This window comes from Cyanistes caeruleus, chromosome 5, assembly GCF_971803275.1.
Source record: "Cyanistes caeruleus chromosome 5, bCyaCae1.hap1.1, whole genome shotgun sequence".
NCBI classification, from domain to species: domain Eukaryota; kingdom Metazoa; phylum Chordata; class Aves; order Passeriformes; family Paridae; genus Cyanistes; species Cyanistes caeruleus.
Window position 1 is genome coordinate 81,061,053 of NC_141705.1, and position 22,201 is coordinate 81,083,253.

Here is a 22,201-nt window from a genome sequence, read left to right on the forward strand (position 1 = left end):
TACACACTCTGCTCACAGGTGCTCCAGGAGCATGAGGAGGGCAGAGTGGAATTAAAATGCTGCCGTAATCCAGTGCTGCCTGTTGTGGGGATAGAAGCTGGTTTTGCTCTTTGCAAGAGCTCGAGGGTGATAAATTGAGGGAAAGCCTGGGATGAAGCGTGGCTTTGGTCTAGACCCAGACATTTTCAGTTCTTTTTGTCCATCTCTATAACCTCAAGTCTCTACTTGTTGCCTTTATCCCTTTCCACTGCAGAGCTCAGCCTTAACCCATGTGAATGAATCATCTGCCCTTTTGCCACATATGTACAAATGATATGTGCAGCTCAGATTTGAACCTCTGGCCCTCTGGCAGCTGAGGGCCAGCTTTGTTTAGATTTGTTTTATTTAGAAATATTTCCAGTCCATGCCCACCTCAGTTCACAATCAGTTTAATCCTGGTCAGCCAGATGTCTGATTTCCAAGTGAGAGCATCCCTTTTCTTTCAGAGTAAGGACAAGGAAATGGGTAAATTGCTGTAGTCTTTATTCATCATTTTTAATGCTGTTGTCTCTGTGAAATGTTAAATCACTGAGTGTTGGAGGGATAGTGATGAGCACAGCTGAGTTCCAGGAAGACTCCCAGTTCCATCAGGCCTGTCAGATTACAGCGTGCTTTTACAAGGAGGTGTTTTTGGTAATGTTCTCTGCAGTGCATTTTCATGTCTCCATAATAGCAGGAGGTTGTTTGGGAAAGTGGTTCAGACACCTCCCTTTTTGTAAGGTCTTTATTCCCAAGGCTCCTACGAAGTAACAAAGTGTTTTTCAGAAATTATTCTTGTTAGAAAGATAGTACTTCTCAAAGTGAAGGTGATTAATCTCGACAGAATGCTGCCTCTGTTCTGTGAATTTGGAGCCATTCCTGTTGTTTGAAAAGTTATATTTTTCATCCTCATCTTCCACAGGAATTAATGGAAATTGAAGGCACCTCAGGAACAGCTCCATGATAATAGGTACTTAGTGTCAGATGTATCTCCTGATTCTGGGGAATGCTTTGTTTCACATAACTGAAGGTGTATTGGTATGGACAAGCTCTTTTTACCTGATGAGTTCACAATGAAAGAAAACGCTGTGCATCTAATATATTTTGTGTGTGTGTGTGTCTTTGAGGAGTTTTTCAGTATATGGTCCCATAAACACAGACATGGAAGCCAAAACATAAAAATTACTCTACAGTATTACTTTTAGGAAGGACAAGGAAAAAAACTAGTATTTGAAAGTGAGATTTTCATTACATTTTTAAGTCATAGAAGGACAAAGAGCTACATCCGCCGTGATTTCTGAGGAATGTGTATTTAGCTGACTCAAAAATGACTTTTAAAATTGATACTACTTAGAAAAGTTATTTGTAATAGGTCATGAAATGCTTTTAAAAGGTCACCTGGCAGGTGCTTACTGAAGAGTGTGAATGATTGATCCAAGAACAACAGAAGCTCAGGAGGGACACAGGGCCCTTCAGCAGTGTCCTGGACCCTGGTCAGAGGCCCATGATCTCTTGCTGGGTTTGGTGTTGAGATCTGGCTTTTATCTATCATGTAGGGAAAAATGTCTTCATTTTGGCTGCCATGGGTGTTTAGATCTTCTCAGGTGCTTCCTCTAGAAATTCCCCTGTAGTCTGTGTCTTTGGACTTTAGAAAGATACCAAGAATTTCACAGGATTTGTCCTGCAGGGAACATCTTGTTCTGTTTTACCCTAAACCAGGCCTTTATTTCAGCCATCCCAAAACTTGGTGCTTGGGCTACTTTGATACTGAAATAGCTGTCACAGAAACAGGGCCAACAGGTTGAGGCAGGTGGTTTTTCCCCTCTGCTCCCCTCTTGTGAGACTCCCAGCTGGAGCCTCCAGCCCTGTGGGGCCTAGCACAGGAGAGACCTGGTAGAGGAGGCCATGAAGATGCTCAGTGATGGAGCAGCGCTGCTCTGGAGCCAGGCTGGGAGAACTGGGGGTGTTCAGTCCAGAGGGGCTACAGGAGAGCTGGAGAGGGGCATGTAGGGCTGGAATAACTGAGAAAAGGATAGTTTTGGACTAGATATCCTTCCCTGTGAGGGTGGTGAGGCCCTGGCACAGGGTGCCCAGAGCAGCTGTGGCTGCCCCATCCCTGGAAGTGTCCAAGACCAGGTTGGACGAGGCTAGTGGAAGGGACTGGGGTAGTGGGAGGTGTCCATGCCCATGGCAGTGGGTGGGGCTGGATGAGCTTTAAGGTGCCTCCAACACAAATCCTTCTGGGATTGTATGAAATGTGAATCCAAGCCTGCTTTAGCGTTGCTTGACCAGGAGAGGGGGATCGTTTGCCACCCATTCCCGGGCACTCCTGGTGGGAAGCTCAACGCTGACTCTGCTTCACTCGCCTCCATGTTCCCAGCAGAAACAAGCCTGTGCCACAGGAAGCACATCTGCCTTTCTTAGATTTTCAATGTTGACTTTTCAGTGGCTGCAGAGGGCGACCAGCTCGGGTCCCTAGCTGCTCCTGACCCCTCGGCTCTGCGCTCCTGGTGTTTCCCCCCTCACCTCCGTTCATCCCCGCCCGGGCGCTCTCCAGGGTGCTGGGCGCTCTCCAGGGTGCTGGGCGCTCTCCAGGGTGCTGGGCGCTCTCCAGGGTGCTGGGCGCTCTCCAGGGTGCCGCTCCAAAGGCAGCGGGACACCTCTACCGAGGGTGCCCGAGGGCAGCGCAAAGCGCTCCGCCTTGGGATTCACTCTGTAGCAAATTCCATACCTTCTTTTGCTGTCCTTTCCAAAGAAATATCTGCTAACGCCACCGTTTGGCTGTGTACATGGAATTCGGTGTTCCACAGGCAATAATGCTGTGTCTGTATTCGTTTGGCCACACGTTGGGATCACTGAAGTTATTTGGTGAGGGAAGAGACTCCAAAAGTAAAGCAATCTCACCCTCTTTCCTTGGTGAGGCAAAGGTGCAAAACTACTAGCTACGAAAAGATGTTTCCTATGTTACTGTGTTTCCTATGGTTGTTAATTTGGGGTGTATTTTAAATCATGTCTGAGAGCTTTTGAGACTCCTAAGTGCAAAACGTTATCCTCTGGTTTTATAAACAGTAGCAGACAGGTCTTCTCTTCTTAGAAGCAGTGGCAAAATCCATATGTGTACATATTAAATAATAATTTGTGTTAGTAACAATCAGTCAAGCTTTTGATTTGGTCACTAGGGGCAGGCAGCCTTTGAATTTGAGGTAGATAGAGCCCTTTGAACCATGAACCCATGTCACCCGGTCCAACAATGAAGTGCAGGCGCACTTGTACACATAACAGCAGGTTGCTTAGGCAGAGCTGATTATGTGCAGCAGCGAGGCTGCAACTGAAAGGATTTCAAGTGGATGAGATGTGGGTCACACTGGCTTAAGGCTTCCAGTGGCAAACAAGTCAGTTTTCCTGTTATAAGCTCTCGCTGCCCTGGCATAATTATTTTTCATATCATTGTAGTTGGTGAAATTATTTTTATTTACATCACCCTTTTGGCTTATAGAGAACAGAATTCTGTTTCCAGATGAGCAGATGTTTCTGCAGCACTGTAGTTCAGCCATATTATTGTGACAGGATAATTTCTGAATGCACTAAGCTAGCACATCAGGTAGGTCAGTGGGGTTAGAATGGAGAGCCCTCCTTTTCACTTTTCAGGCTGGTCATTGGCAATATTCCCCTTGTCTCTGGGAAAAGAAGCAATAGAACTTTTAAATTACAAGTGCTAGGATTGATCAGGGACACAAGTGAAATACATGCAGCTATGTTTCAGCATGTAACTTGCTTTTTGTGACTTTTTCCCAGGTAATTACCCTTAAGATGTAAATATGTCCGTATTGGGATGCAGGATTAGAGAAGGAGCATTTCCTCAGGCTCTTGGAGCACTAGGCTGTGGCACCAGGTGGTACTGGGGGAGCAGCAGGACAGAAGCAGACACCAGTGAGCTCCACTGCCCTTAGCTGTGGGTGACCTTCCTGGGGTTCTGAGGGCAGCAGGCCCAGGCTGGGAACTGCACCTGCAGAGGGTGGGGCCCTGTCCCCTTGCAGCAGATCCAGCAATGGAACTGCAGGGTTGAGGGAATGGGAGGAGTGAGCCTGGGAAACGCAGTGTGCGCTTGGGGAATCAGACCTGGCAGGTCTGGAGCACCTTGATGATGGTCCCTTGGGTCCTGCTTTGTGTTAACAGCAGCTTCTGCCCTCACAAGACCAGAGCCAAGCACAGTAACCAAAGGTGCAAGCAGGTAGGGCAGGAAGACGAGAAGGCACATGGCAATGTAGAATTAAATGAGCAAGGTCCTGTTCCCAAACCCATTGAAATCAATAAAATGTCTGCTGTTGCCCTTAGTGAGCTATTGCAAGAGGCCCTGTTTGACTTAGTTAAAATAGAATGTGACATCAATATTTTCAATCAATATGAAAACAAATACAAGTGGAGCAATATTTGGAGTTAATGCAACTTAGCAAGCAGTGGGAAACCACCGGATGGGTGCATTTGCTAGAAATACCTATCTGCAGTTTATTTAGGATGTTGATGAAACAAATATGCTGCTTGAATTACCAGCTCAGATGCAGCTGGGATACCTCTACCTCATAATTGGGGTGTTTCTTTAAACCAGAGGCATCAGTCTCTGAAGGGCATTTCTACATCCTTTTCTTGGTGCTCATAAGTTGTTGGTGTGTGCAAAGCTTTTCTTTGCCATGGCACAGCTTGGGCAGCAACAAAGCCTGACTGGAAGGATTTTCATGATTCTCTAATGGCAATTACCTTATCTTGACTCCTTGCTGGTCTGTAAGCGCTCACCTGTGACAGTGGTACTTTGGATACGTAGCTGAGCTGCAGAACTTGGCCTCCTTCCTATGTTGTGGATGCTGGAAATTGAGAACGGTTCAGAGAGAGGCTGCACAACTCCATGGAAAACAGCCGGGGAGGATGGCTGTGTAACTGGAAATGCCTGGCACAGGTGCCCAGCTGTCTGAAACAAGCAGAACCTGCTGGAGTACTTGAAATTATCATCCATGTTTGCCCTTTTCTACCCTTTGTTAGGTACCCGATTTTTGATCACTGTTGGAGCCAGAAGACTTTGATCTCATCCACAGCGACTGCTCGTAATTTACTAGGAACATATTATCTCATTTTCTTTGTCCATACCATATGAAAAATAATTTAAGAAGAGCAGATTATTTTTTTCAGTAACTCTCCCAAGATGAAGGTAGCTAAGCAGTATCTCTTTTCCCCCCTGGATTAATAATTAATTGCATTTAATGTTTGTCAGTGTTGAGCTGAACACCTTCAAGATAAAAACCTGCTGCTGTGTGTGGGGGGGTGGTATTTGAGATATTACTGTATCATCTGTGATATGTTATTGGTGATGACCACTAGAGGTGGCAGTGCTGTGGTTTATACTCTGGTGGTCTAACAGAAAAGAAGGAAAAGTTGTTAAAACTGGTCTGATTTAGGTCCATTCCTACCTCAGCTTGCCTCTTTTCATTTCTTTGGTATTGCTTTCTTTTCAATTAATTAAATAGATATACTCAAGGTACAGAAAAAGGCAGGACATAGTTTTATGTATCATCTTCTCATTTCCAGCTCAGTGACACTAATTTCCATCACAGAACTTCGAGGAACACTCTGTATATTCAGTAAAATAAGACTGAAAGATTGTAGACCTTTTTTCTCTCTTTTTTTTTTTTTTTTTTTTTTTTTTTTAACCTTAATATATTTTCTCTCAGGAGATATAAAATGAAACCTATACAGCATGGATACGAGATTGTTAACTTACTTCCAGAGTTATTGTACCTGTAGAATGACATACCTATAGAATAACTAGTTTGTGATTAGTAATTAAGGGTGTGGGTTAAGCAATGAGTGATACAGGAGGTAATTTATAACTGCAGCCTGTGCTTCCATAGTTATCTTGGTACTTTTACTTTCTGCAAGGATTACTTTGGTGCTTTTTTAGGAATACCCAGGCCTGTGGGCACTGAAATGGCAGGATATGCTAATAGACACAATCCCTCTGAATTAATTTAAACGGTTGAATTAAGTACTTTGTTACTCTGCTCTGGCATTTCCAACTATTTTTGTGCCTATTAAAACAATTCCATCACCTCCATCCACATCCCTCAAGAGGAGGTGTTGAGAGATTTTCTGAGCAGAGGGAGAAGACACTTCCATTTAGCCTGGCTGGAAGAGCAGCAGAGGGAAGATTTTCATCTGTGCTTGTGGGTGGAGGCGAGCTAATTCAGGCTCTCTGGTTTCCAGGCCGCTCATGGCTGTGTGCACATTTCCAAGCCTGCTATAATCTGTCCTGCCTCTCAGAAATTTAAATCAATGCACAGTTCCTAGGGACAGGGATGATGGTTGTTGCAGATTTCCCAAAATACTTCGTGGATGCACCTGTGCATTATCCTGTACAAGTTAGGCAGGGCATCGCTTTGGAGGGAGCCTATTCCCCTACTGAATTGTAATCTGTCCTGTCCAGACAGGCTTTTCATGTCCTTAGACAAAATATTGAGCTGTCCAGTTTTCAACCTGGCCAGCTATTGCCCAGGACAGCCCTTTGCCATTTTAGCTATTTGAAACCAGTTTTGATTTCCAGGCAGTTTCCTGAATGTACCTGAGATTAGAACTGGAAACAAGTCTCCATGCTGGCTATGAAGCATGAAAGGCTTTTCCCGTTCCATCAATGCCTCCCTTTTTTTTTATTTTTGTACCTTTGGGAACAAATTTGAGTCACACTTCCTCGGCGTGGTTTCTAAGCTTGGTCTTAACTTGATTTTTGCACTGCCCACGTGATTTATATGGAGAGCAGCTCATTTTTGTGAGCTGGGCCCTGATACTGGATATGCTTCAGGGAAGATAATCACTTGTTTACATCCTCTCTTTTTGTACCCAATTACTGTTGGGTTTCACCCACTAGGTTTTTATAGACTGCAAATGCGGATTTGCTCAGCAAATCAAGCCTGCCTGAAAGCTGGCAGGTAAAGCCTGGTGCTGGTCCTAGCTGTGGCCACTGCAGTGCTGACACTGAGTGTTTCAGCTGGTGGGCCAGGTCAGGGAAAATAACCTGGAGACTGTGAAATCAGCAGGTCAGGTCAGGAAGCTTAATGCCCAGTTGGTGAGCAGGCAACAGCTGGAGCCCCAGTTAAGCATCCCCATCTTGGGTGAGGTTCATCACTTGGAGTCTGTTCACAGATCGCACAGGGCTCTGTACAGGTTGAAGCCTTGGAAGCTCTGTAAGCTTTATTATCCCAATTGGGAATTTGTTGAATCTCACAAGTTCTGTATTTCTACATTCTAAGCTGAGGATGACACATGCATTTCAGAGAAAACTCACCCTTTCTCTGGAACTGTGTTCTTCTGTTATTGTGCATCTGCCCACTCTCCCACTCCCCTCCCACACACTGTTTGTGACAGCATCTCTGTGTATTCTGCTTTTCTGATGTAGCACCTCCATAATACGTTTCTATGTTTAGGGGGAAATTGCTCAGTCTCCATTTTTACTTGAAAATGTAATCTTCAGACTGATGTCTGCAGAAGGATTTGTTTTTGTTAGGATCTGTATAGGCAATGCGATGACAAGACTGTTTCTACTTCTTTTTAGGAAAATCTGTCTTGGAACACTTCTTTCCTGCAGGGACATAAGCTGTGTCAAATATTGATACATACTTCATGTTCTTCTCCCTAGACAAGTTATGTTCTTTCCGAAGTAATCTATCAGAATTAACTTTTTTTTCCTTTTTTTTTTTTTTTGGCCACAAAATTATAAATTACTTTTATATCTCTTTAAGGTTAGGGAGAAAATGTTTGTGGAACATAGTAGTGAACTCACAGAGCTGACCTGAAATTCTTCTTTATCAGTAATTCTGTAAAGAATATTTTCTATTTAGTTTGATTTTGCTGGGCACCAGTTGTTTGATTCCAGTGTCTGATATTTTACTTGTATACCATGGGTGAGAAAGTACATCAAGACCTTGGTTAACTTCTAAGCAAGTTTTCTGAAAGAAAAATTATTTGTTACTGAGGTGATGAGTTTGCATGTATCAATCATCAAAAGATGATTGTTTAATAATATTAAATTGTTTAATAATAATGACTGCCATAATCCCTCCTGTGTCTCAAACCTTGCTGTGTGCACCATGCCTCAGGATTTAAGCATTTAGTGGCTTAGACACCTTGAACCATGATCCCAGGAAATCCTAAGTCTGGGATTTTTAAGTGGGGTGGCTTGTGACTTGGTCTTACCTTCAAATTTCATAAGATGCCATGAAAAGATTGGAAAGGTATCAAGAAAGGTCAGTTCTAGACTACCAGCTGTTAATTTCTGGTTTACAAGTGATGGTACCTGTGAGGTTCATGCAATGTGAAGAAGACAAGGCATGGCAGTCCTATCAGGGATTCCGATTTCTCCCTTTATTTTATTTTATTATTTTATTTTATTTTATTTATTTTATTCCCCTGAGTGCCTCCACCTGTCTCACTGTTCTGGTGGCTGTTGCTGCAGCCACTTGTGATTTAGCCCTTAGCTTTGTGTAGCCTAGTTTTCCACAAATGGGAACAACTGGGAGAAAGAGCCTGTAGAAAGAGAGGAGCCAGAAAAAGCTTGGCTGGCACTCCCTGCCCTGCTGCTTCCCATGCCTCTTTCCACTAGGGAAATGTGTTTTTGATTGAATGCACAGATCACTGGCTCCAATACAAAATAGATCCCTGTTTTAAAGATGCTTTTATAGTGCTTTGTAGTTTTGATATATAATCCATTGTAAAAATTTGGTCAGTGATATTCTCCAAGTGAAACCTTTTAGTAACAACAGAAGTCATCAATGAGGAGCAGCTCCATGGTGACAATAAATGGTCCTCCTTTGCATGAACTGGAGGCCACTGAGATCTCTGGGTACCACGGCAGCGTGAGGGGGGAATTCAGGCTGGTCTGTGAGCTGCAGAGTGCTCAGGATGTCTGTCATTCATGTGCTGGGGCTGTGTTACAGAGGAATTCATGGTGCTTGGTCAGTACAATTCCCTGACATCAGGGAATGTATTGCAGGGGGAAACATGGCTTTGGGAATTGTTTGTTGGATTTGGTGGGGTTTAGTGCCGGTGTCAGTGAGCTGCCGTGTCCCTGTGACTCTGGGGTGGTGACTAAGCCAGGGATACAGATGATTCTGCTGCACTGGGGAGTCACATCCTGCCTCTCCTCAGCACCTGCCTGAAGAGGAGCAGTGGTGTTGGAGGGAGCTGAAATGGCATCAGTTGTCTGCTAGCAACTCATGCAAAGTCTGTTTTGATCTGCCTATGTCCTGTTTTGATGAATAAAATCTTGATGCTAATCATGGTAAGAGTTATCCAGAGAGGCAGGAGTAGAGCTTTGATGTGCTAGTGTAGCAGGGGGATAAGCAGTGAGGAAATGACAGGCCCATGTGCCTCGGATATTAACAGCAGCAATTAGTGTTCCAAACCCACACGGTATTTGGGGAGTGAGGGCTACTAAGTAACAACATTTTGTCACTGTCTCTTCTGGTCCGGAGGTAGAAGCAGTGTCCATCTTCAAGGCGGGCCTTCAGAAGTTGTTTCAGGAAGTGCCTCAGAGCATCTTTTGGGGTTGAAAAAATAGCAAGCAGCAGCCCTGGTGGTGTGATTTTTCCTTTGGTGGGGTTGAGCCGAGCGGGGCAGGCTGAGCCCGGCTGACAGCGTGTGCTGTGTGCTGTGTGCTGTGCTGTCCCTCCTCGCTGCCTTCTGTTCGCTGCTGAATGCAGCTCTCCTGATGCAGCCTCACGTGGCTGCGGAGGGGCACAATGAGGACTTGAGCATTGCCAGCCCTTTCCAGGCGTCTCTCCTGCTGCCTGCAGGTGAGCAGGCTGAGCCTGGGCTCTCCCAGCCCCGCAGCTTTTCCTCCCGGCTTCCTGCGGACCGCCTCGGCAGGGAGGGAGGATCGTGAGGAGGAGGAGAGGAGGAGGAGGAAGGCGTGTGCCGGGCTCCGGCAGCAGCAGCAGCAAGTCACTAAGTCAGACTGCACCATTTTCTTCTCACCCTGTGTAAAGGCGATGTGAGAAGCTGACGGGAGCTGCCCCCTCCCCCTCTCGCTGGGGATGCTGAAGTGGAGCCCTCCTCCCAGCCAGAAGACGCAGCCTCTCTGGAGGAATCCCAAAAGACCTTCCCAATTTGGTGATGTGTGTTTAAAAGCCGATTTTTCTTTCCCATTTTTTTTTTTTTTTCCCCCTCCCTGGGTTGTTTTATTTTTTTTTTTCCTCCTTCCCAGCTGAGTCTGAAGCCCGCCTCCTCTTGCAGGCAGAGCCAAGCTGAAGGGTTCCCAGCCTGCCAGGAGGTATTTTCTGCCCGCTTCTGTGTGTGGCTGCGGGCACTTGGGCACTTGGGCCGCGGCTCTGCCGAGCTATGGGTGCAGCAGCAGGGGCTGGGGCAGAGCCCTGACCTTTCCTGGGGCGCCGGAGGAAGAAGAGTGGATTACGCCGTGAACTTGTGGCTCGCAGCCAGTGCCCTTGCGGAAAAAATAAATCAGCTGGATCCCCGCGTGTGCTGGGAAGAGCTTCCTTGGAGCTGGTGCTTTCCTCGCCAAAATGGCTCACGCAGCCGCGTCCATTAAAAAAGTTCGGGAGTCTGAAATCGAAGAGAGGGAGAGGAACCTTGAGAAGGAAAGGAAAAGGCAGCGGAAAATCTCTAGGGCTGATCGGAAACGCAAGGTATGAGGGGGAAAGCAGCCCCCTTCTCCCTTCCCCCCCGCCCTTCTGGCTGTGCGGCACTTCGCAGACAGGTGTTCCCTGCCATGTGCAGTGCTGTCCCCTTCATTTCCCAAACCTTTCCCTTAATGTTTGCCTTCTGCATCCCTTCCCATCCCCTCTGAGCCCTGCTGTGGACTTAGCCCATCTGCAGTGGATTAAAGTGCTGCCAGCCACGGCAGCCCACAGCCACACAGGGATCGTGCGTGTAAGGATGGCACGCCGGTATCGCCGCTTTCCCTTCATCCCAGAGGGCCTGGAGCTCCCTGCCATCGCTCCCAGCCAGGTGTTCCAAGCCCCTGGCTGATCTGGAGAAGTTCAAGGGAGGGAGGTGGCTGTGCTTGTGCTTTGCAGCGTGGAGATGCATTTCTCTACTTCACGACAGCATTTCTCCCCCATTTCCCATTTTTAGCTCCACTTCCCACCTCCCCAGCAGTGCTCAGCGCTGTGTGTAGGACCTGCCTTGCGGTGCTGGGAGCATCAGCTGAGCTGTGTTGCAGTTTTTGGGTGTCATGAAAGGGATTCTGGGCTTGCCGCTGTGATTCAGTGTATTTACACTGCACACTGCAGGTGTATTTGTCTAGGTAGGGCCTGGCACACAAGTCTGCAATCTGTCGGGTTTGCCTCTGTTACTGATGGCAATTTCTAGTTCTCTTAAGGCATAGCTCTTCAGATGGTTCTGATTTTGGGGAGGATTCTTGTCATTTATAATTAACTGTTTTCCTTCTGTGTTAGAGGGAATGACAACTCTCATTGTCTGGGATGAAAAAATAGAGGAGAGTAAAAAAATCAGTGGAGGTGATTGGTTTGCCAGATCACTCTATAGTTTCCAAGGACATAAAAAATACAGTAGTGGAGAAAATACTGAAATGAAGGTTCTGTTAATCTTAGCTTTAGGACTGTGGTGCATTGGAAGTGCCTGTGTTAATGCCTTCTCATTGCCATTTCTTTCCTCCCCTGTCTGGATTCTCTGGCTTGTGATCTGCATCAACTCATTCCCTGACACTGTGTTTTTATCCATTCTTTATACATTTCTCTGGAAGGAAAAACATCAAGAGGCAATTTCACCCCCTCACCCCCACCCCACCCCTTTCTGCTACATTGCCTGTAAACACAGATCTCTGTAAAAAGAAAAGCCTAGAATTCAGCCATACAGTGTTTGAATTTACAGATCCTTTTGGCAGATCTGTAGAATTCAGAAGCCATCTGTTCCTTTGGCATACCTGGACAGTTTTGAATTTGTTTTCTATTCAGTCTTAGGGCTTTTTCTATTCTGAACTGCATGGCTTAAATAAAATGACAGAGGCCGTTTTATGCCTTTGGGACCTCTGGGTGGGATCTCCATGACTTGTCAAAGGCTCACTTTGTGGAGTTCATTAAGTCACATCCAAATGGTCTTTATCAAAAACCAGGAATGTCATTTCTAATGTATGCAGTGCCTGGATGCTGGGCAGGGCTGCTTGGGGCAGATTGTGATTACTCTCCTAATCCCTTAAATGGGACACTGCAGCATAAGGTAGTTTTTGTGATTACATTTTAGATTGTGGAATCCTCTGCAAAAAAACCTTTTAAAAAAATTGTACTTAATGTGTAGATGTCCTTGCTGGAAGGGCTTTTTTTTTTTCTCTCTGCCCAGCACCCATCTCAGTTACTTCATTACAGCGTGTGTTGTTTTTCCTGATTTTCACAAATCCTATTTCCTCAACATGTTTGATGCAAATGCCTGTTGGACTACCTTAATTAAAGCTGGATAGAATTAATACTGCCCCTTCTGCTATCTCTTTTCCCAGAGTGCTGCATATCCCTGGCTGCAAGCAGGCAGGCTCAGGCCGCGTTCGTGTTGGTAATCATGTGTGCTGATGCAGGCTCCTAATCAGATTTTTGGATCCAGGGATCACCAGCGGGCTTTGCTTAGAAAATAGGGAGAACACTTCAGTGTTGTGTGTGTTTCCCCCTTTTTAACATTCAGCCCCTGCTCCTGGCTCCCTTCTACTGCGGCTGTACCTTGCTGTTACATAAACAAGTGCCTGGCTGCACCCTAAACTTGCCTTCAGTCAGATGGTTGGGGGTGGGTCAGGTTGGGCTTTTCCATCCTGCTCCTGCTGCAGGAGACACACAGCAGCACAGGAATGACTTGTTTATGCCTGTATCTCTGCATGCTCGTGCTGTGCAGAAAGCAGGGTGTAGAGCAGATCACGTATGTGGGTATGTAGGCACACCCATCATATACACAGGACAACCCAAATAGAGAATATATGGTACATGTAGTATTTTTATTTAGTCATCGATTTAAGTGAGATATGTATTTGTGAGATATTTATGTATCTGTCACTTTAATTCCTGAAGAGCAATAAGTGGTTTTACTGTGAAATGGGATTATCTCCTAGTAGGGGCCCTCCCAGTTTTTGTTGACTTTATTGGAAAATGGAGGCTAGGAACAAATTAAGTGTGCGGGTCCATAAGAGGCAAAATGCAAATGAAGATGGTTTTGATTGCTCTCGGCACTTAAAATGTTTCTGCATAGGGGGAATCTGGTTTTGTGATTTGTTTGAAAGGCCTTACACTGCAGTGAGTGGATTTGTCCTAGGAGGGAGATCCATTTTGTTTGTGGAAGGATCATTGGAGTGGGGGGAACATGTCAGGTGTCGTGGGCTGTCTTTCCCAACCCTCATTTGGATATGTGCCATGCACCCGTACGTGCCAAGTGCACCAAGCGCTCCTTTGGCTTTGTGATAAAGTGATAAAAACTTTTCCTGTGTCCCTGGAACATCCTGATTATGCAAAAGAGGATAAATGAAGGGCCATGGCCTTAACTCTTGCACTCTGGCAGGATGCTGGGTATCTGTTGGTACCATCCCACCCTTCTCCAAGCTCCCAGGAATGCTGCAGGGTGTGGGCTCGCAATGCCTGTGCCTCTTGTGTGTTTTGCCGTGTGAGCGTCGCCGGTCGGGGCAGCAGCACCACAAACCATGGCTGCAGCCTCTGTGCTGCTGGGGTAGCACCAGAATGTTCTGAGATGTTGTCACAGCTGCTGCCCTGGCAGGCCCCTGGCCATCAGCAGCAGCGAGCTGCTCACATCGTCTCTTGGTCATCCTTGGTGGTTCTTTAAAGACAAACAGAATTATTCCACGCTCAAAAACAGGGGAAAGGAGTTTGCACGCTGAAGACCTTTTCCTGCATTCTGAGATTGACTCAGCTGATTTTAAAAACCAGTTGACAAAAGGGCAGGTCTGCTTATTTTGCATCCAAGTTGGAAATTTTCCTTTTTATGCAGGTGCAACCTTGCCTTGCAATGTGGAAAAAAAGGTGTGTGTAAACATGTTACACAGCAGCCCCCCCAACCTTCTGAACAGTTGTGTGAATACCCAAATATATCAAGAGCATTAAAAACCAGGTTCTGAAACAGGAGGTGAGCGGCTCCAAATACATAGATTTCATTGCAGTTTAGGCACGACTAATTCCATTTTAACTAAATTCAGGATATGTAAGGGCCAGCTCCACTGGCCTCTCGGTGTCGTTGGAGAGAGCTGCCTGTGGCTCACCCTTTGTAAAGTGAGGAGAGGGAACCGCGGTGATTCCACGATGGTCACTCACTGAGTCAGCAGCAAAGCTGGAATTACAGCTTGGGAATCCAGCTGCCTGGCCCCTGGCTCTATGTAACTCACGCTTGCTTCTCCCTGTCTAAAGTACTTCTCAAAGCAGACACAGCCTCCTGTCTCTGCATGTGACAAGTGTTGAAAAGATTTTTGGAAACAGACATAAAATAAAATCGCAAATTAAAAAAACCTGTTAGAAAAATGGGTTCTGCTACCAAATGAAACTGGATTTTGAATGTTAAAGATGTGGTAAGCTGATGGCTGTTACCATTTTGGCATCAGTCATGAGGACAGAGGTTGACATCTGGTCTCTATTAGCAGTAGTTGGGTCTTTATATAGTATTTTTAAAAGGTTTTAAAAACCTTTATACCTTCTTGAAGGGCATAAGTTCAGCCTTGTTAGCATAAAGTGTTCCACAGCATCTGGAATATTCATCACTGGTTGCTAAAAGAGAGTGAGAACCAATAGCATCAGGTGAATTTTGTCCTTCCCTTGAAGCTGTAAGCACTGCTGAAGCTCACACCGAGCTACTGCTGGGCACTATGTGCAGAAGGACAAGGATGGGGGAAGAGTCAACATGCAGTAAGTGGCTTCCATCATGGAGCTGCAGGAGACAGGGAATGAGTTTGCTTTGTTCTACCTCAACAGCAGACCTTGTTCCACATGACCATCTCCTTTTTCACAAAAGAAGAAAATGAGAGTTCTCAAATGATAGAAAATGTTGTCAGATTTGTCTTAGATCCAGGCCCATTTGAATTTCCAGCAATTTCGCTAGCGGGTGTTTGTTATTGAGTACGCTGGCTCTGCACCACCCAAAATTCATCCCTTTGGAAAGGGCCAGAGTTCAGTGAGGGAGGAGGATGTGGAGGAACTAAGGAGTACTTGCTGTGCTAGAAAAAGGCATCCCGAGGAGGAGGAAGTCACGCAGAGATCCAGCTCTTTGTTCTTGGTCACTCCTGTGTTGGTTCATGGATGCCAACCACTCTCTCACCTGGTGTGAACCTGCTGTGGGATCCCTGTGGAGTTGGGATCAGGATAAGGAAGGGAAAGAGTCTCTCACTGCTTGACCTCTGTACACTGAAGCTTTCAAGGTTCATTGCAGCTTTAACCTACTGTTCTTTGCTTAGCGCTGAATTTGTCTTGTCTGCTCTGTTGTGTTCGTTGCCTTGGCAAACGTCTCTGTGATTCACTAGAATTTCTAGATGTTTCAAATGCCTCTCCAGCCATGAAAAAAAATCTTTTTGGTGCTTTGTAATGCAGTGTTTGTGTAGGAGGTGCCTATTCCTGATGCCCTTTGAGCATTTTCCTTCTGTATCTCAAGCTTATATTTTCCTTAAGGAGCTATTTCTGGGCATGAAAAGAACACCTCACTAGTTTGCTTCCTTGTGAAATGGAGCTTCTTTAGATGATGTTGCACTTCAGAATAGATTGGGACTTGCTGCTTCATTTTCTCCATGTCCTGTTTGAGGGGTGTGATTTGTGCATGGGCACAAATACACAGTGTTCTGAAATGAAGAAAGATTGATGATCTGTACTCTTTCTTCTGATGGGAAAGGAGCAATTTTCAAGTTTACATTTTCTCACCTTTATATTGTTATCTAATCATTCCTTGATTTATATGTGGTATTTCACTTAATTTCCTTGGTAGTTTTTGAAACACAAGATTAAGTCAATCTTAATACATTACATGTAGACAGTATTTCAAAACACAGACAGTTTATCTCAGTGTGGTTTTGGTATTGTGGGTGACTGTGCCTCTTCACAAGTTTCAGTTGAATTAACCAATATCTGGAATACTGGAGAAAAGATTGACAGGGTGTGTCAGATCTATTGTGTGAGACACTGGACACAGGAGGAGGAAAATATGTTCCTGGAATGCTAAATCCCTTTGCATTGTAAAACTTGCTGGATGCAATCCAATGTCATGGCAGACACTTTGGATTTTATGGCTGCATGAACTCATTATATGATTGTTTTCATCAAGTCATGAAAGTGTCCAAAATGCCCAAGTCTCCATCTCTCACTTTGTTTTAATCAGTAAGAACTTCTGCTGAGCTTTTAAAAGAGCAACCCAGAGAGAGGAGAAATGTCAGCACCTGCTTACAGTGACTGTCCAGCTATCTGCAAATTTAACTTAGCAGAAAGGCTTAAAAAAAGTTGAGAGAGCATTTGCACATTGTAGGAAATCATCCCCGATAAAGTTTTCTAGCCTTGGGAGTGGTTTTGTTTGCCTCCTTGTAAAATACTTTGTGTCCTTTAAATTCACAACTTTTCCTGAACCACTGGAAGAATTATTATGTGATGTTTGGGCAGCTTTGTGTTAAGCAATTAAAAAAATGTTTAATGAGGATGTCAAATGTTAAACTGCAGAGTGCCGAGCTTTTTGAAGTCTGGCTTCTGTAATTCAATCCCTCAGGCTTTTCCACTGAACTCCTGGGGAAAGTTTGGCACCCGAAGTGAGAGTGGCATATGAGCTCTGAGTTGATAGTTTGATGGTGAAAGCTGGAGCCATGCCCTGGTGGATGTATTTGCCAATCTATAGCGCTTCCAGAGGGTGGGAACAGCGAGGATGGCCCTGAGCGGGGCAGCGCTGCCATTCCCTGAGATGGTGCACCATAGTACAGCTGGCAATCACATGGATTGTTGTACTTTATTGACTGGCCTCTGCTCACAAAACATCTGGGTTACCTTCTCAGAATGTAGGTGCTACTTAAGGTTTTGGGAAAAAGAATTCCCTGTCCCTGGATCAGTCTCAAGCAGCCCCTTTTGTGCGCTCGTGGTGCTGGTAGTTTTGTTGGAATGTCTGATGAACTCTTCCTTACTTAACTACATCCTGATGAATGTGCCTGTTAGCAACCTGTCCTTTTAGCCCTAGACAGATAAAATCAATATTTTTTTTCCTGTTCAGTCCAAGTGGTTGTCCGGGTAGGATTAGACACTCCCCACTTTTACACTGTTATATATAGTATTGGAGCATATAATATGAATTACTGAAATCTGACAAATATAATTAAGTGAATTTCGGGTGGTTCACAGACTTGGTGCTGTTTAAGGGTTTTCTCTTGCCAATTATTTATGAAAGTTCCATATATTGCATATAGATTTAGTGTGTTACTTGGAGTTTTTCACAGTTTGCTTCAAAACCATGCTTCAAAACTCATTCTTATGCTAAGACATCCCGTTTACAGATCAGTACAGATTAATTGCTAGCTGCCCTTTTACAGGTGACTGAAAACAAGGGCTGCAATTAAATGATGTTTGTAGTTACCTTCTATTTGTTGATACTAATGAAGGATTTAGCATGTTAACCTACCCAAAATTTAGCAGGTTCATTAGCTCCTTAGAGCATTGTAAAAGAGACATTTTAGGCAAGGGAGCCTAAGTAGGTTTCAGAGTATACATTTCTGTTTAAGGTCAGCTTTTTGTCCTCTAGCACAATCTTTTCCTGATGAAAATGAGATAAGAATGAAGAGAAGGAGAAAAGGGAGGGAAAAAAGTTACCCTGTTTGCCTGTGCTCTGAAACAGCCCAGTGAGACTGACTGTCTGGGTCAGGAAAAACTCACAGTGTTTCATATTTAGCAGATATTAATGTGGTGCTGTTCTTGTACGTGTCCTGAGAAGAGAGGTGTGGATTTCTTTTGGCCTGATAATTTAGATCTGCCTCCTCTTCATTCCTGTATATAAAATAAGGCAGCATTGACAAGTGGTGTTCACCCAAAATGAGCGTAGCTCTCATTTCCCCAGGCTGGTAGAAAATGATTTCAGCCGATAGAACCATAATTACAAGCCTTTCTAAGCTGTTTTAGGCTGAATAATTTAAGGTTATTTTAAATTATTTACTCCTCCTGGCCTGTGCTATGCTAGGATGTCCAACAGAGACGTGTCACTGCTCAAAACCAGTGAGGCTGACAGTGCAACAGGAGACTCGAGCAGACAAAAGCCACTTCGTGCCTCGCTGCTCAGGCCAAGATTTACTGGGGACTGCCTGGAGACCCACTTGAGCCTTCTTGTTCCCCTGCTTCATTTCTTTTTAAAGGCACCAGTACAGCAGGGAGAGAAGAAATCACGTGTGTTGTGTTGATTATAGTCTCACTGCTGAAGCAAGAGGAGGCAGTAACTAAGATTTCCCAGAAGGCCCCCATATGTGAATGGAGAATAGTTAAGCTCAGCAAATCTTTTCTATTTTTGCTGATGATCAACACGGGGCTGGACATCAGAGCTGCCTGAAGGAAAGGAATCATTGCTGCCATCCTCATTTCTAGGCCAGGGAGACTCAGTTCCACTTAGATAAGTCAGGTAACAGTGCAAGTTATCTCTGTTTTAGCTTTTCCACAGGCTGTCCATGGATTTAATATTAGCTCTGTTTAGTTACTATCAGGAGTCATGGAATCACTGAATGGTTTGGGTTGGACGGCTCCTTAAGGCAGGGGGCCCTTCCACTGTCCCTGAGTGCTCCTGGCCCCATCCAATCTGGCCTTGGACACTTCCAGGGATGGAGCACCCACAGCTTCTCTGGGCAATCTGTGCTGGTGCCTCCCCACCCTCCCAGGGAAGAATTTCTCACAGATATTCTATCTGGCCCTACCCTCATTCAGTGTGAAGCTGTTGCCTTTTGTTACTGAAGTTTTTACTGCTGCATTATATATCCATTAAACCTCAAAACTTTATGTAACAGCAAAAGAAAAAACAGTCATTTTCCAAATGATGCCTATTTCTCTTTATGGAAAAGCTTATGAGTTGATAACTTGTGAAAATGTTTTGGTACAGTGCTATGACTTAGCAGGATGAATTGAGTAAAATCTAAAATGCTGATGTGAGTCTCAAACTGCCATGGCAAGCTACTTTGTGCAGAGCTGGGTGGCTTTCACGAGCACGGATTCGTTTTGCAAAATTTGACATTTGCTGGAGACAGAAAGCGATACGGATTTTTAAACAAATAAATATTTTGACTGGTCAGTCCGACTGCTGTATCGCAGCAGAATTTTCCCGAGGAGGCTCCATAGCAACTAGATGAGACGTGTGCTATATTCTCCATGCTGCTGCTGTGTTTTCTTGGGAGAATCCAGCCATCCCCCACTGCCCCCACAGCCACGGCGGCTGTGCTGCGCAGCATAACTGTGCTTGGCGAATGGCAGCTGCACTGGCCACTGACTGCATCAGGAGTATTTTTAGGATCATGAAAAAATCCCCCAAGTTGTATTTTTTTTTCCCCTTTTGTTGATTATGACAAGGACAGCAGAAAGCCTGCGGTGTTGTCTGAAGGGTAGATAAACCACTGAGCCACACCTTTGGTAAGAATTGATTTCCTGACCTCTCCTTTCCTGGGATGCAGGTATCAGCACTAGGTCCTTTAACTGAGCTGTGTGCACCTTCAAGTGGCGCAGGGTATTAGCCTGGTGAACGATGAGGCCCTAGAAAAGGTTTCCCAAAGCAGCAAAATCAGAAATAATTAATAGCTGTGCCCAGAGCCAGCTCTGCATTGCAGCACGAGTTCTCCCAAGCTTAAGGAAGTACGTGCTTGGCTGCCTTCCCCGGATTTCTAAGGAAGCCTAGCACTTAACCTGTTTGGTGTAGGATTTGGTGATGCTCCCTGTGCCTGCGGGGTGGCACTGCCGATGGCACCGCGGTACCGGTGGGATACGGCTCCCTGCGGATCCAGCACTGGGCTCCTGTGTCCCTCCCAGTTCCGTGGAGGATTTGTCCCTGAAGATGTGGAACAGAACTCTGACACCAACCTTTAGTGTGTTTGCTCTGAGCTATGCCTGGAAACTCATTAAAACAGAGGAGCGAACGAAATTGTCTGAGGGCAGCTTAGGAGGAACCAAAGTCCTGCTACAGCTGATGAATATGCAGGTGGTTGAAAAGGTTAATTAACGCCAGTTTTCTCTTTATTGCAGTTTAGCCATTTTGTACATCATCTGGCTGGATTTAGCAGCACACATTCCATTATTTTGGGCAATAAACCATCATTATGTTGTAGTCTCTGCATAGTTGTAGTAATGATCATTGGCCCAGGAGCGTGAAACACAGGAAGGAGTGTTTTATCCTTTTTAAACCAACTTCAGTATGCAAACTTAATGATACAAAAGCAGGAGGCTTTAGAGGAAGCAGCCTCCTTCTGGAAGAGGTGTTCAAAATAGACGAGGATAATTTAGAGATAAGGAACTGTAATTAAAGGTTATAAAGGAATACTTGGTTTTATAACACTATATATTATCATCTTAACTCTGAATATAATAACTGAACCCTGAAAGATTTGCCAATGATTTCAAGAGATTTAGATTTTTTCCAGATGATTTCAGCCAGGAGATAATTCACCTTCTATTATGTAACCATCTTAGTGATTTATATCTGTGATTGAAGGACAGATTATTTATGGTGGAAAGGAATGTCACACAAATGTACCTTGAGGTCCAAAATGTTCTTTACATAATTCTTATGTTCTGTGTCCCCTCCTGTTCAAATCACCCTGTTGTTGGCACGAGGAAAACCTTGCTGTTCTGACACTATTTATAAATTTAATACCCATCTAAAAATAATGATGAAAATAAATAGAGAAGCAGAAAGCACTGGCAAATCACAAACTGAATTGGAGAGAAATTGGCCAAGGCAGAAGGGTAAAATGAAGGTGGTTTTTCCCAACACCTGGAACTCCTAGAGATGTCCACATGCATTCTGCAGAACAAGCATGCTTCCTTGCAAAGCATCCAGCACACTTCTAGCTCATCTGAACAGAAGTTCTAAATATCCTTCTCTGGTTTTACTTTTGACAGTGATTTGCAGGAGTTGAGGTTCCTCCCATCAATGATCCTTTCAGTTCAGAAAGGACTATCTGCACTGCGTTTTTATCCTGTAATCTCCAATTACTTTTTAATATATGGAACTAATAGTAATGCCTTGAGATTATTATGACAGAAGCTTGGTGGAACTTCAGTCCCCTCAGAGTCTGTGGAGGTGGGAGACCCCTGTTGTCAGTGAAAAACAGGATCAGAGAAGGAACAGAAATTTTCCCATCCCAAGTGCTGCTTCAGGGCATCAGTGTCTTTATCTTGGATATTTGTGAAAGTGCTCAAAAACTAAAAATAGATGTTTTCCTGCTGTGTAAAGACAGTGCAGCATCAAGTGGTGGTCCTGATTAGGCAAGAGAGTCCAAGTTTTGCCCTGTAGGAGTTGTCAGACACTGGATCAGACTGCCCAGGGCAGTGGTGGAGTCACCATCCCTGGAGGGATTTGAAAGATGTGTGGATGTGGCACTTGGAAATATGGGATAGCGGTGGCTTGGCAGTGCTGGGGGAACACTTGGATCTTGTCCATCCTAAATGATTCCATGATTCTGTGGCTGATCAATGAGGCTGTGGGTTGTGGAGAATCTGGCTGACAGAAGTGCCACGGGGTTTATTTTCTTTGATTTTTGTCCTTGACAGTCCTTTAGTGCTGGAGGGAGTTGGAGCAGTGAGAGAGAGACAGGACCTCCTGGCCCGGGATAAACTGATCCTAATGTGATCCAAAGGCAAAGATCAGGCTCACTTCAGTGGGTGCTAGAGCAGGCTCATGGAGAATGGATAAGAATAGACAAATATTCATTTAATCAGACAGCTGCTTCCCATGTGGTGTTGATATCTCCCCATAAATGAGTCATCTCTGCAGTAATAAAGAATTTCATTTGTCACTGTGAATGCAGCAGGACTTTTGGAACCCTCGCATAGGACCTGAGGTCTTTTCCTTAATATTCGTTTGGCCTGGGAAATGCTAGCCTCTTCAAGTATTTTATTATACAAAATGCCTTTATTTTAGAGTATCATTGTTTAATAGATGTGCTTTTACTTGTCCTGGGGGCTTGGCTATTGTTTAGCTCACAAATTCCCTT

General features: G+C 44.8%; 1 protein-coding gene across 34 annotated transcripts in view; it reads left to right on the forward strand.

Moving 5' to 3' along the window:
- Positions 1–22,201, forward strand: part of ANK2 (ankyrin 2) — a 273,471-nt gene that overhangs the window by 116,860 nt on the left and 134,410 nt on the right. For 6 of the 34 annotated variants that reach the window (XM_086890702.1, XM_086890715.1, XM_086890706.1 and 3 more), the window contains exon 1: positions 10,010–10,700. The exons of the other annotated variants lie outside the window; for them this stretch is intronic. In XM_086890702.1, the coding sequence (XP_086746828.1) occupies positions 10,578–10,700 (123 nt within the window). In that variant the 5' untranslated portion in view covers positions 10,010–10,577. Of the gene's footprint in view, positions 1–10,009; positions 10,701–22,201 lie in introns of those variants that run through there. 34 annotated transcript variants of the gene reach the window in all.